This window comes from Solanum verrucosum, unplaced genomic scaffold (genome assembly GCF_900185275.1).
Source record: "Solanum verrucosum unplaced genomic scaffold, falcon-dt-bn FXZP01000205.1, whole genome shotgun sequence".
Classification (NCBI taxonomy): Eukaryota; Viridiplantae; Streptophyta; class Magnoliopsida; order Solanales; family Solanaceae; genus Solanum; species Solanum verrucosum.
Genome location: NW_026019950.1, coordinates 718,533 through 734,008, shown reverse-complemented (window position 1 = coordinate 734,008; position 15,476 = coordinate 718,533). Strand labels below are relative to the sequence as shown.

The following is a 15,476-nucleotide window of genomic DNA, read 5'->3' as shown; positions in this document are numbered from 1 at the left end:
TTGGGGCCCTCGAATTTACCTCTGATGCGCCTAATTTGGGTGTATTTCACGCATTTTGCTGTAGGATTCGAGTGTTTTTTTGTTTAAGTTTTGGATAGTTAAAGTGCCTACTTGTGCAGTGACAAAGTTAAAGATCAAAATTATAATTTGAAGCCAAGTTAATAGTCCAATTTATGTATTATGCCTGAATTTGAGAGTCTCAATGAGGCTTATAATTTTATAGTTGAGTGAAAAAAAAACCCCTATGTTTTAAGTTGTAATAAAAGAATAACCGTTGTAGGAGTCAACTCACTCGTTGTAAGTTATTTTCATCTTATATGAATAATATAATAAAATGCATTATCCAATTTCATACCCTTTAAGTTCCATTAAGGAATAATTTTTTATTGTCAACTACTTTTTTCAATTATTTCTATAAATTGAAGTGATCTTTTTGATAATGTGAGATAGAAATAATACTAACCAATCACTTTTCCTTTTCGATCACATATTTATGAAAAAAATTGTCATCATCATAAAATTTTACTTCTAAAATTTGAAACTCTGAGAATGGACATTGATTGTGTAAAGTTTAGCCTACAAACATCTCAATACATGAAAACTTTAAAAAGTGTTCCACTCACATGGTAACAAACAATTATACGATTGAAGATGAAGATTATTAAGTTTTCCCCTTAACGACATAAGATTCTTGTATCAGTTCTACCTCTTGACGACGATGTATAAGATTGATCAAATTTTAAAGAGTCTATCAACTTGGGTTGTGGTGTAGTGGTGAGACTGTTTCACCCTTAACCAGAGGTCTTGAGTTTGAGCCTTAGGTTTGAAAAAAATCATGTTGGGAGCGCTATCCTTGAATGGGTCATGCAGTGCACGATTCAGATTTAGTCGATGCTCCAATATAGGTTCCGGACACCGAGTGGAAAACTAAAAAAAAACAAAAATAACTCTAATCATTAAATTCTTGGATCAGTTCTACCCCTTAATGACGGAATATAAGATTGATCAAATTCTATCAAGCCCGACTCATAGGGATCAATGATCATTATCAAAAAAAGACTGGCAAGCAAAAGGTATTTGTTGACAATGCCATAGCAGAATTTAACATTCATATAACTTGAACCAATAATCAATACTACTAATCTACAATATCATCATCTTCTTCACCTCCCAAACTCCTATAATTTCCATTACTTTTCCCCTTTCTTCTGTTCCTTTTCCGTACCGCGAATGGAAATTTGTTCATAAAGATATTTGATGATCTTTCACCAATAAGAAACAGAAAGAGAGGAGGAGTTAACGGACAAGTTTCCAAGCTTTGTGCATGATTTCATCGTCTATGTAAAGGCGCAACGACCACATGCTGGAGTAGCTTTCCAGATCTCCAGTTAAGGGAACAAACAATCTTTTCCTGTTACAGGCAAAAAAGGATTAAAGATTACATGCTTAGTTAACTCTAACCCAAGGGAAAAAGATTATTACCTGCATTGTGTCGTCACTTTTTAGCATGGAGTATACTAATAATGCCATCATTATTGCAATATTTACAGACTAGAGAGGATCAACAGACGACGCTCTGCCTACATTGTTATAAAAGATCACGCACAAGATCATGATTCCTTTAGATATTTTTTTTTCCTTCAAGAAATAAGCACACAGGAATGAACCGTGTCTGTATTAATAACTTAAATGTGAAATTTGAGTGAACATTACGAGTTAAAAGGCGAAAGAGTTGGTTTGGTCCTTATGGAATCAAACTTAATGGAAGATGAATTAATATGAAGATTTGGTAGGAAGATAATTAGTACAAAAAAAAAGTCAAGATAGTATCTTGGTAGGCGAAATTTAGGTAAACCATAAAATGGTTTCACATGTTTAACTTTGACATTTTTGACACATAGTGATGTCTTCCAGGAAGAATTCATTCCTATAAATAGGTAGCTCTTAATTCATTTTCAAAGCATCCTCTCACTTGCCTTCTCACCTTCTAAGACATTTGATCTTCTCTCTCGTAGTATTTCACTTGTATTCTTTGTAGAGTGAAATAAAATATTGGTGCAGTGTTCTTTGGTGGACGTAGGATCTTTTTGATCCAAACTACGTTAAATATTGTTGTTCTTCCTTATTCTTTATTTTCATGTTTTCGCTAACAAAAGGAAAAAAGGATCTTACTTCATCATGACAGGTTTCCAACGAATTTGTACCATTGTCAACATTTAGTTCCCCAACTTGAACCAAACTGCAATTAATCGATTGCACTACAGCTTCCGCTTCCTTTAAAAGACATGCAAGTTCATCAACTACAACCTTCGCTGCAATTAAATAAATTGAACTCCAAATCCAATTGGAAAATGTTCACTTAACATAAAAACTGTAATAAATGAAATTATTCTATGCAGGGTAATTCGAATAACAAACAAACCAATAGTAGCGCCAAATAAGCTCTGAGTAAACCCAGATTAACATTGTTTTCTGGGTGAGGAAGATCTCGCATAGAGGCAACAATTTCCTTTGTTTTCTTGATGAAGAAATTTGTCTTTGGGATGTACAAGAACAATATTGGAAGGCCCTGAAAATAATGGGTCTAGTGCTTATGTGCTCAACTCGAGGCAAGCACCAGGCCTGCAATGAGGGATGTCTCTTGTCGAGTTAAATCAATGATGTAAAGATAAAGAGTAGAAATGAAGCATTTAGCAGTGAAAGCATATAAGAAAATCAGATCAGGAGAGTACAATAATAGTCCTTGAAGAATTAATCAGAATTCATAGAAAGGAAAAATGCAAGAATAAACTGGAAGGTCTAGTGCAAGTGACAAATAGATGAAAGACTTACCTCAGTAACAAAATCTGCAACCGAGAGCATAATACAATGCGCACCACCTATAATTATCAGAGCCCAGAAGCACAACTAAAACATACCAGATTCCTGTTCCTATATTTTCTAGCTAGTTGATATGGAAGTGCATTACAAGCCAATCCCCACAAGATGCTGACTAATTTCACGTTAAAATTATTCACCAGAATTTGCATTGGACATATTCATAAGACAACACCACATATGCTGACACGTCTCGTATTCTAATAATAAAGCTCCATTCTGAGACAGATACACTAAATTGCCAAGCTTCTGCTCTTAGCAAGTACTCCTTTGTGCCAAAAGATTTGAGACGAACTCCAGGAATTTGATGCTTGCTCTAACACCAAAGCTAATGCAAGCAGCTCAAAAGAGGAACTATAAAACAGTAACCTCGTTAAAGAATAGCTAGGATAAGTGAAAACCAAATTTACAACAACATACCCAATGTAGCAAACCTTACCTCTACCTTGTGTGAGGTAAAGAGACTGTTTCCGATAGACTTTGCTACAAGCTAGTCCTGATCTTACAGATTACTACATCACCACATCACAGGTTCTAAAAAATTATTCAAAGACTTAAAAAAAAAAACAGGAGAAAAAAGGAGCTCTTGTTGGATTTTGATCAAACAAGATGATAGCAACACCAAATTACTTACCAGAAATTACCTTGAAATTGTTTTCATACGGCAACACCATATATGTTGACAAGTCGCAGTCTTGTAGAGCTGCAGCTTCCATTTTGGGGTCAATCCTCCCAATTCCCAACCTTCTTCCCTTAGCAAAGTGCACTTATGTGCCAAAAGATCGATCTTTGGTTGTTTTCCACTTAATTCTCAGCTTCAGATTCTTTTAAGAGTTGATACACTTGCAACAAGTGATGTAACCATCTCAGAATGATGTGCTTTTAGAGAATAATTAAAATGAGTTTATAAAAGAAATGTGTTTGGTATAGAGAAAAACATTTTTCAATTTTTCCACGTTCGATTAGTCAATTTTTTAGGAAAACATTTTCCCGTCCCCACACCCCTACCCCACCTCCACCTCCCTTTTTTGTCTAGATTATATTGAAATGCTTTTAGGATAATATTTTTTGCTTGCTCACTGAACATAAGGAATAAGCAGCAAACACACTTATTTTCCTTCCTAGTTCCTACCAAACACACCTGAAGACAGGCTAAAGTTTCTTCTAATCAAAATTGAAGAAAACTCTGAATCAATTTACATTCCAAATACAAGAAAATAAGCAGCAATTTCTAATGTTAGAGTTTTTCTAAGATCTAAAAAATGCGGAAGTCCATGCAGTTGAAAACTAGAAGATTCAATGGTACAGAAGCAATTAGAAACGTGGAAACAGAAAAAAAGTGAAATTAGGAATGACATTGTACCAGTTGATTGATGGAGTTATGAGAAGCAAACCAAACTCAAATTATAGAAGACAATAATAATTACTGCATCTGAAATGCATACAAATTCATTTCTGAACATAAATATTTGATTGATATAATCTCCTCAAGGGAAAATCAAGTATGGAAGTTAATTGGAGGAAAGAGGGGCTACAGAGCTCAAGGCCAAAATATATATGTAAATTTTTAGATTCATCAATCTGTTTCTCATATACCTCAATTTTTAGTTAATCTTTTTGTTTTGTTTTTAGTCCGTTTAAAAAAGAAATGTTTCTTTCCTAGTTAGAACAAAGTTTGTGTACTCTGTAATATTTATTATATCGGAAATGTGTCAAGGGGACGTGGACTCTCTCTGAGTGGGTTGAAGACCTGAAATGCGCATGGCCGACAGACAATAAAATAATCGCAGTATGGATCTAAAAACGTGCTGTATTATATTAAAAAAAAAACTGACAGAGACTGACTCCCTCATTAAGAATTATTGAACAACCAGCCAAAGCAAAGCATTAAATATTCTCCTATTTTGGTTGTTTCCTAAGTCATTCATTACCAAATACCACACTAATTAAGCATATGATTAGCTAAGGACATATATTATGAAACAACATTCTCAGGCGCCTCAGACCAAAAATTAGTTCTTGAACTAGCAGCTCAGTGTTTTAAGAGGTCAGAGATGTTCTTGTTTCTGGTTAACTGCCTTCTCTTCTTTGCCAATTTATTTGCAGTCTTTTCGACCTCATGGCCTCAAGATTCTGTTCATCTACTTGGGTTTCGGAGCAGTCTTCCAGAGCTCTCTCAACAATTGCTCCCTTGGAATCAGTCTGTCTCACACTGCCAATGGAAAGGTGTTTCCTGCTATTCAGACATAACTTCTCATGTCAAATCATTGATTCTAACAGACTTATTGCTACCTGGAACCTTGGACAAGGCCTTTCCTAATCTCTGCCGTCTTCCTCGCTTGGTCTCTCTTGATCTCAGTGGCAACCATTTCACTGGTGGCATCCCTGATATGCTCGCAAACTGCAGCCAACTTGACACGATTCTACTCAACGAAAACAGATTTTCAGGATCCATCCCACCTGAGATTTTCAAATCAAGCAAACTCATAAAACTTAATTTGGGTTTAAATCAGCTCACTGGCACTATTCCCTCTGAGGTAAGCCTTTCTACAAACCTTCAACATCTCGGGTTGTGGAACAATTTCCTTAGTGGAAATATTCCAAAAGAGCTATTTGATTTGCCAAACTTGACACATCTCCACCTCTACACAAACGAGCTGACAGGACCTCTACCCGACTTCCCATCCTCGTGCTCCCTTTCCGAGTTCTTTATTTATGAGAACCGGTTCTCAGGTTCTTTGCCAATTACCCTAGGCAATTGTCACAACCTTACTTCATTCTCTGCATCATCTGCTCATCTTGGAGGAGTTATTTCACCAGAGGTTTTTAGGGACCTTTCAAATCTTGAATTTCTCTATTTAGATGAGAACAACTTTGAAGGGGGAATTCCTGCGACCTTATGGGATGGGAGCTTACAAGAGTTAGCTCTTTCCTTGAATAAATTTAATGGTAGTATATCCGAAAAGATTGGTGGTTCTCTTCAGATAAATTACATTGATTTGTCAGTTAACAAATTAACTGGTCAGCTTCCAAGATCAGTTGGACGTCTGAAGAATCTGAACAAGCTTTTTCTGTATGATAACATGCTTAGTGGTTCATTACCAGCAGAACTTGGGAACTGCACTTCTCTTGTTGCGATAAGTCTCGCCACTAACTTCATCGATGGGGAAATTCCTCAAGAGCTCTGCAACCTTCACTCCCTAATAAAATTGCAAGTGTACGGAAATCAAATTCAGGGCCGAATTCCAGAATGCACTGGCAGAATAAGTGGACTGGCGGAGCTAGATCTTAGTGAGAACCGATTGATCGGCAAGATACCACCTGGAATTACAAATATGACGAAACTTGTGTTTCTCTCTTTGGCTCATAATAATCTAACAGGGGAGGTACCACCTAATCTTGGAAAAAACAATTTTCCTGGCTTATTTAAGGTTGATTTAGGTTGTAATAACCTCAGTGGACCAATTCCTTCTGAACTATGTAATGGCAACAGGCTTGGAGTCCTGGTTCTTGAAAACAACAGTTTTAATGGAAGCTTCCCAACATATCTAGCAAAATGTGAATCCCTCTATAGGGTAAAACTCCCCAACAACAATCTGCAGGGGAGTATTCCTGACTACATTGAAAAGAATGAGAAGATTTCTTACTTGAATGTTCGAGGAAATATGCTTGCAGGAAGGATTCCAGCAGCATTTGGTTGTTGGACCAATCTTTCAACAATTGATCTTTCAGAGAATATGTTTTCTGGTTCCATACCTGCCGAAATGGGGAAGCTGCAAAATCTTGTGAGATTGAACATTTCTTCAAACAGACTGACAGGAAAAATTCCTCTTCAGTTGAGTTACTCTGCAAAACTGGCAGAGTTGGATCTCAGCAACAACAATCTTTCGGGTAGAATTCCGAAAGAAATTGCATCATCTTTAGTACTGACAAATCTTCTACTCCAGGACAACAAACTTTCTGGTGCTCTTCCAGACACTTTCTCCTCCTCACAAAAGCTTGTAAAGCTGCAGCTCGGGGACAACTTGCTTGAAGGCTCAATTCCATGCAGCCTGAGTAAACTTACGGAACCTAATGTTGTACTGAATCTGAGCATGAATAAGTTTAGTGGTCAAATTCCTAGGTGTCTGAGCAATCTAGACAATTTAGAAATCCTTGATATATCAAGCAACAACTTGTCTGGCACAATACCGTCAGAAATGGACAAGATGAGGTCCCTTTCGTTTCTCAACATATCATTTAATAACTTTTCAGGGAAGGTACCCATTTCATGGGGAAAACTATTAAGTTCACATCCAGGAACTTCCCAGGGAAATCCAGGACTCTGCTTATCATACACTGAAAGTAGCAGCTGCAAGCATGTGAAAAAATCACAAAGAAACTGGAGGACCTTGGCTGGGGTAATTAGTGGTGTGTTTTCCGTGGCAGTCATAGCTGCGGCAATATACTTGCTAGTGACACGGATTCAGCACCCTTCCCTGCTGAATAAGCATCGGCTCGTCAAGTATGAGGCAGAAATTGAAGATCTGCCAGATCGTATAAATTTTGAGGACATTGTACGTGCAACAGAAGGCTGGAGCGAAAAATATGTAATTGGAAGAGGCAAGCATGGAACTGTTTATAAGATGGAATCTGCGAAATCCAAAAAGCTTTGGGCTGTCAAGAAGGTTGACTTAGCTCAGAGAGCATTCAGCGATGAAATGAGAAGCCTCAATTCTGTCAGACACCGCAATTTGGTAAGATTGGGAGGACACTGCACCAGACATGGATATGGCTTCATTCTAACAGAGTTTATCCCTGGAGGAACTCTTCATGATGTCCTTCACCAGAGAAAACCACCTGTAGTCCTGGACTGGGAGCCCCGCCATCGTATTGCTCTTGGTGTTGCTCAAGGTCTGTCTTACCTTCATCATGATTCTGTCCCTCAAATCATTCACAGAGATCTCAAATCAGATAATGTAATGCTGGATACTGAGATGGAGCCAAAGATTGGAGACTTCGGGATTGCTAAAACAGTATCAGACTCTGATGAAAACTCGACAAACTCCAAAATTGTTGGGACACTAGGATACATTGCTCCAGGTTAGCCACACGTTACTATGCTAGTCTTCAGTAATAATTTAGTTGGCAGATTACTTTTGATGATTTACTAAATTTTATTACTTTCTCCCCCGGTCCCCTCTCCTTCTCCTTGTCTGTCCATCAATTCAGAGAATGCGTACTCAGTTCAATTGACAGAGAAAAGTGATGTCTATAGCTATGGAGTTCTTCTACTGGAGCTCTTCTGCAGAAAAATGCCAGTAGACCCCAGCTTTGAAGAAGGATTAGATATTGTTTCCTGGGTGAGGAAAAACTTGCACAGAAGCGACAACAATTTCCTTCACTTGCTTGATGAAGAAATTAGTTTTTGGTACATAGAAGAACAATGGAAGGCCCTGAAAATGGTGTATCTAGCGCTTCAATGTGCTGAACTCGAGGCAAGCACCAGGCCTGCAATGAGGGATGTAGTAAGGTCTCTTGTCGAGTTAAATCATAGATGTAAAAGAGAAGAAATGAAACTTTGAATAGTGAAAGCCATAATCAACTTTTCCAAATTCCAACATCTTTTTTTTCTTTGCTTACATAAAAATTGAACCATTTCTCGATTTGTGTGTGTCATCCTTTCATTCAAGGGCTAAATTCTAACATAATCGATCCTGGGTGTTTCTGTTTAACTTTGTGACATCCACTGCAATAATATAGACTAAGAAAATGCATGGCGTTTCAAATCAATATATGGTAAAAGCAGTTTTCTCGTTCTAGCCATAGGCTCTTTTCATAATGGGCCACTGTCCTTATCAACTTTTGCTTGTTACTTTCTCCAGCTGCTCGAAAATCTGAACAGTTTTGAGGTATCAAATTAAAAAGAGAGTGGGAAAGAACAAAGATTTGCTACAAGCTAGTATTTATCTTATGGACTATGACAATATGGATTATAAAAGAAAATAGCACTTCATATTCAGCAGATAAAGATAAGCTTTTGTTGGATTTGGTCATAATAGTGATGCATCCACCTTACCAGTCTTCTTTGCATTCCAAACTTCCAGTGACTAAATTATTTTGACAAAAGAAAATAAAAAATAGATATGATGAATAGAAATGGCTTATGGACAATCATTGTATATCATGCACATGCAGATACTTAAAAATAATGTAGATAAACCTCAGGTATGGTTACCACAGGAGGAATGGCAAATACACAGGAAAATCAGATGAGAGAGTACAGTAATAATCCTTGGAGAATTATTAATCAGAATTCCGTAGAAAGGAGATATGCAAGAGGTGAAAGAACAAACTGGCAGGACTACTGCAAGTGACAGATTGATGAAAGACATCCTCAGTAACGAAAACTGCAACACCGGAGCATAATACAGGACACACCTAAATAATCATCAGGGTAGAAGAAGCCCAACTAAAACATTGCAGATTCCTGTTCTGGATATTTTATCTAGTTGATTTGGATGTGCATTACAAGCCAATCCCCACAAGATTTTGACTACATTTCAATAAAAAGTTATTCACAGAATTTGCATTGGACATATTCTCGCAGCAACACCACTTATGCTGATAAGTCTAAGACTTCTAGTAATAGAGCTTGCAACGCAGTCAGATCCACATTATAAAGAATCAAATCTCTACAATCTTTTTTATTAACACTATAAAGCCAACTTTTGCAAAAAGCTTGAGTTCTATAACTTGCTTACATTTTCTTGAAAAGAACTATTCCAACCAATCATGATACTGATAATTGATAAATATATCCCTACATGAATATCTCAATGTAACATATATTTGTCATTGTACCTACGTTATATGAATTATGAAACCTAGTAGTCAGGTTCCTAGACAATCTGCAATATATCCCTTAAGCTTCTTTTCACCTCAAACTATTTTGGTCAATCAATTTTTTTATACATGACAAGGAAACAAAATTTAAAGACAATATGATACACGAGGGTTTGCATATGATGAAGGATCAATGCCTAGTTGGGTGACATATGGAACCAACTAAACCTATTCCCAGAAACTTATTGAAGTCCATTGCCCAGATCTTCTTTCAAAGTGAAACTGAAATTTAAGAAAACAATTAGCTAGACTAACAAGGAAACATAAATTTAACAGCACAAACATGATTGAGGAGTAGAGATATTAGGAAGAGCAACAGTCCTCTCCCCGCACTCTAATTTTGAAATTCTAAGATAATAAAAGGGGCTGTCCGCTTATTAGAAAACTATACATTGCCCTTAAAATCCAATACTCCGTCAAAAAATAAGGCGAAATTAGGAACGGCGGTGGTACCTGAAGATCGATGGAGTCATCGGAATCAAAAGTAAATCGAAGACAATGCATAGCAGTAGCAACCATCCGCAGTGAATTGGGTGAAATAGAGGACACCAGAGTTCTGGCGGAATTTTTTTGTAATACATACAAGATGTAACCAGGCTTTGCGCATGAAAATCAAAAGGACATATATTTATATATACTACTAAATAGGTATGAGCACGGCCCCAACATTTATATTTTGTATTGTTTCCAATAATTACTTGGGTAAATCACATAAATATGCTACATTAAGAAAATATTTACTATCTATGGTAATATAATTTTTCTAACTAAATATAACAACTTTTTTAAATTAAAAAAATTGTACAGTTTATGTTCGCCAATTTCTCTGCCTTTTTTCTCTTCCTCCTCTTTTCTTCTTTTTATTCTTCTTCTTCTCGTCTTTTTCTTTGCCATTCTTTCTCTTCCTCCTTTCTTCTTCTTTTTATTCTTCTTTTTCTTTGAATTTTTCATTTAAAAAAATATCTTCAAATAAGTTTTTACCTATATTTCACAATTTTTACCCAAAAACACGACGAGAAGAGGAACAAAAATATCAAAAATTTGTACAAAATCATGTTTTAAAGCAGAAATTTCAAATCTCTAAAATTACAGCAACAAGAATTCACCATTGATGGTCATTATAAAGCTTCAAATTTTGAATTAATTATTTGAATTTTACGAATTAGTAATTAATTTGGATAGATTGTTCCTACAAATAATTGAAAACGACGTTTGGAGTTTATAACTCAATTTCAAGAAAACTTTGGTTTATCATTGATTTTAGGAGAAATATTAGATTGAAGCTCGAAAAGGTAAAGTTTATAGAACTGTATCGCAATTGTATTAAAGTTGTATTAGATATGTTTTATAATTGTATTAAAATCATGAACAATACATTTATAATACATATTGCAAACTTCACACCCTTTTTAGTGATATCAACCAAAATAATTATGTAACACACTTGTAATACATTTATAATATAATATAGGCACGATACATTTGTAATTCATATTGCAAACATCGCTTTTTTTTCTTAGTGATACAAATCAAAATAATTTATAAGATATATAGAATACATGTTTTATTCATAAATAATACATTTATAAGTACTACATGTTGCACACTTCACTTCTTTCTTAGTGATACCAACAAGAATAATTTAGGTAACACACTAATAATACACTTATAAGACATGCACAATACATTTTTAATACATATTGTTACCGTCACTCATTTTCTTAGTGATCAAAATAATTTATAAGACACATATAATATAAGTTTTATTCATGAGAAATACATTTATAATACATATATATTGCAACCGTCACTCATTTTCTTAGTGATACAAATCAAAATAATTTATAAGACACATATAATATAAATTTTATTCGTGAACAATACATTTTTAATATATATTGCAAACTTTACTCTATTCTTAGTGATACCAACCAAATGATTTAGGTAACACACTTATTATACATTTATAATACGTGCACACTATATTTTTAATACATATTGCAAACATCACTCATGTTCTTAATGATACAAACCAAAATAATTTATAAGAAACATAAAATACATGTTTTATTCATGAATAACACAAGTTTAATTCAGTTTATAGATTATTGTCTTGTCTTTCGTTAGTTACGTTTTTCATTTATTCTTAATTCTCGCTTCTACAACTTTAATATTGTGTAATACACTTTTAATGCAAATTTAATTCATTTTGAAGTTTATTATATGTTACTATTAGATTACTTGTTTAATTCATTATTGATATAAGTTTAATTCACTGTATATATCATTGGCTAGTCTTTCATTAGTTACTTTTTATATTCATGCTTAATTCTCTCTTCTAATTCAACTTTAATATTTGTGTAATACACTTTTAAATACAAGTTAATTCATTTTGCAGTTTATTGGTTGATTTGTTAGGATTGAATTACTTGTTTAATTCACTATTGATACAAGTTTTATTCAGTTTACATATCACAGAATGCTCTTTCGTTTGCTACATTTTCCATTCATGTTTAATTCAACTTTAATATGTGTGTAATACATTTTAATTCAAGTTTAATTCATTTGACAGTTTATTATGTTTCTTCATTTGTTACGATTAAATTACTTGTCTAATTAATTATTGATACAAGTTTTATTCAGTCTACGAATCATTGACTGCTCATTCATTTGCTACATTTTGTATTCGTGTTTATTTCTCTTCTAATTCAATTTTAATATGTGTATAATACATTTTTAATTCAAGTTTAATTCATTTTGTAATTTATTGCTGATGTTTCGGAACAAAAAAAATGATTAATTTGACCGTATTAGTTTACTTCAATTTATAAGACATGTATAATACATATTTTATTCATTAAGAACATAAGCTCAGAAATTATAGTGGTTGACAACTTAATTTCCAGGGACAAATAGAGAAAGAATGAACTCAGGAATTTATTCTCCCTTTTAGAGGCATAACGAACTGAATGTATGGCCGAAGATTGTGGATCTTTCAATTATAATATTAAAAAATTGACACCTTGCACATGGAGGCAAAAAAAGAGAGAAAGAGGGGACAGATAAAAAGGAGAAAGAGGCGAGACAAAAAACAGAAATCTAATAAAATATATAATATTGTTATATATTGTTATAAATGGTAATAAATAGAGAGTATATTTAAAATAAGTAATTATTTTTTAAAATGGATTCACCCAAGTAATTATTCCTAATTACTTTGGCTTAGTTTCTCTAATTTACTGTTGTTATCTCTATTATACAGCTTTTCAGACAACTTATAAGCTTCAGTTTAGAATAAAACTAAAAAAAATTATGGGCAAGTATATAAGCTTCTGTCTATCGGAGAATTGATTCCACTGGTATATAGTTTACTACTTACTGAAGCAACAAAAAATTGGTAAATAAGAACTTACAGTTGAAGCAAAAATATCACAAGCTTCTGCTGAAATTTCTTAACATAACATTGTATCATAGTAGTAACTTCATTGATTCTTCCAATAGTTATTTGGTCTTCATATAATACAAGTTATTCAACTCAAATGATACAAAGTGAATATTCATCTTGCATTTCACAAACGAACTTAGGCATCTTGTTGTTTCAAGCTTTGATATGATAAATAAATTTGTCACGGTTTCAGCTTAAATACATCAACAACCTCTGTACATTTTGAAACTGGACCCCGAGGAGAGGGATAAAGTAATGAACTCGCAATATGTCTTCACAACGAAGCCTGACAAACTGTTCAACTGTGAAGTTACCTCCATGCTTCATCATCATTGACAAATGACATTGAATGGGAAATTCTTAACTATTGTGTTACTATTCCATGGAATAAAAGCCACATTTCATTAGCAGTACATTCGGAGCAAGTTTCAAAGCTGCAATAAAAACAAAAACAAAATATCATATAGGACATGCATAAGCTATAGGGAGTGATAAGTAATATCTCACTTCTTTCTGAGCTACTGCCCCTTCCAGGCCTCCCATCATGCATGTTTGTTCAATTTGACTCCACGGTATTTTAAACTTTATCTAAACAATTCAGTGCTCTGACATTAATATATCAAATATATGCACAAACTCTTCCTTTGAGATGCTCGACATCTACATACCAGTCACAAGACAATAATGTGCATTGAAAGAAGGTACAAGTTGGTGATAGGGGAGACTTATTCCTTATTTTTGTCAAGCTGCACTTCACGAATAATAGTGAACCAAATTCAGTTTTCTAAGTGCAAAAAAAGCTTTCATACTTAAATGGATCAATGGTTGTTTATCCCACACACCTGCTTTAGATCATGGTGATCGTCATTGTCATTGAAATTGATATCGGCATCAAGTCCTCTAAATTTAATTGCAGCATGATATATGCCCTGAAATTAATATGGAAATCTAACACCATACAATCCTATTCCAGCTAATTAAATAGTACCATTATAACTTCGCTAATGAAATTCAAAATCTAATTACTATGTTGTTCCTAGCAGCAGTGTGTGCAGTGTTAAATCCTCCTATAAGATTCAAATTCTCGATAAAAAAATGTCTAACTAAAGCTTGCAGTTACTTAGAAACAATTCATGAATGAAGTATGAGAGAACTTTAAATCAGCAGAGCAGTTGTATATTAAAAATTACATTTGCTTACCCAAGTAGACTTGTTTCAGCAATCCATGCATGATATGTATTTCATATAAACTTCAGTTACTTTCAAGCTATATCTTCATGTAATTATCGGTATTTCAATAGAACAATAGTTTCTTCTGTGAATTAAGAAATTATATGTCGTTCAATACTGATTATTGGTGGAGACATAAAGGACTTATTCATGTGTGAAATGTTCAATGTATGACTTGATAAAGTTGGAAAAGTACACTTTCAGGGAGAATATTGAGATCAAAGGACCTCTTCTCCTTTGTGATGATTGGAACTCCTTAAGTGAGAGTGGCATCGTCCACATGTATACTGAAATAAGTGTAAAAGAACATGTTCCAAAGCTATGAGCTACCTAAAGGTGAAAAGACGGTGGATTGTTTCCTTCCTAATCTTCTCCCTACATGTAACTCCTATTGTATAAGTTGGAACCTTTTATTGTAGATTACCTTCTGCAAAAGATATTGTAATTAGGCAGATAATGTAACTTCAACAAAACGATTGTGTTAAATATGTCACAATATATACATGCAGAAATAAATCATGTTTAGCAATAATACCTACAAAGACGTTTGCAAGTCAAACCAAAAATAGAAAGAAAGAAAAGCAGACTTCTAATACTCTTTTTGCCTGAAAATTAAAAAATACATCTATACTTGAAAGCATATAGAAGTAAACAAACCTACATACTCTTCTTGTCTGAGAATTTAAAACAGACCTCTATACTTGAGAGCAAATATCAGATAATATCTTAAGGTATTTCTTTTTCTTCAGAATATTTTATAGGCAGCATAAAAAGTGCTCCTTACAGAAATGGAAAAATAAAATGCATCTTGTGCACTGTAAGTTAATTTTTTATACAACATCTTAATATCCCAAAAGTGAGTTAACCAATACAAATATCTACCAAGGCATAACCTATATTGTTAATAGCAAAATGATATGAGGACAACTTATTCACATCATAAGAACAAGAACTTACAAAAATATGTTTACAACATCACTATTCTAACCATTATCCAAGCTTAAGTGTTTTTTATTTTGTCAAATTCTGAAAAATGGAA

The 15,476-nt window shown here is 34.1% G+C and overlaps 2 protein-coding genes across 2 annotated transcripts in view; one reads left to right on the top strand and one right to left on the bottom strand.

Moving 5' to 3' along the window:
- The window catches only part of LOC125813773 (60S acidic ribosomal protein P1-like), a 102,801-nt gene extending 88,183 nt beyond the window's left edge, over positions 1–14,618 (bottom strand). Inside the window, exon 1 of the mRNA XM_049493243.1 lies at positions 14,613–14,618. The gene's annotated coding sequence lies outside the window, so the exon portion shown is untranslated. The remainder of the gene's footprint in view (positions 1–14,612) is intronic.
- On the top strand, positions 4,932–8,481 carry LOC125813995 (LRR receptor-like serine/threonine-protein kinase GSO1). The gene is made up of 2 exons (XM_049493473.1): positions 4,932–7,959; positions 8,089–8,481. The coding sequence occupies exons 1-2, from the start codon at positions 4,932–4,934 to the stop codon at positions 8,439–8,441; spliced, it is 3,381 nt and encodes a 1,126-aa protein (XP_049349430.1). The 3' UTR covers positions 8,442–8,481.
- Positions 14,619–15,476: the final 858 nt, after the last annotated feature.

Excerpts from the sequence above, each read along its gene's own strand:
- LOC125813995 (XM_049493473.1), top strand. The coding sequence starts at position 4,932 with ATGTTCTTGTTTCTGGTTAACTGCCTTCTCTTCTTTGCCAATTTATTT. Across the intron at positions 7,960-8,088 it reads ACTAGGATACATTGCTCCAG|AGAATGCGTACTCAGTTCAA; the intron begins GTTAGCCACACG and ends CCATCAATTCAG.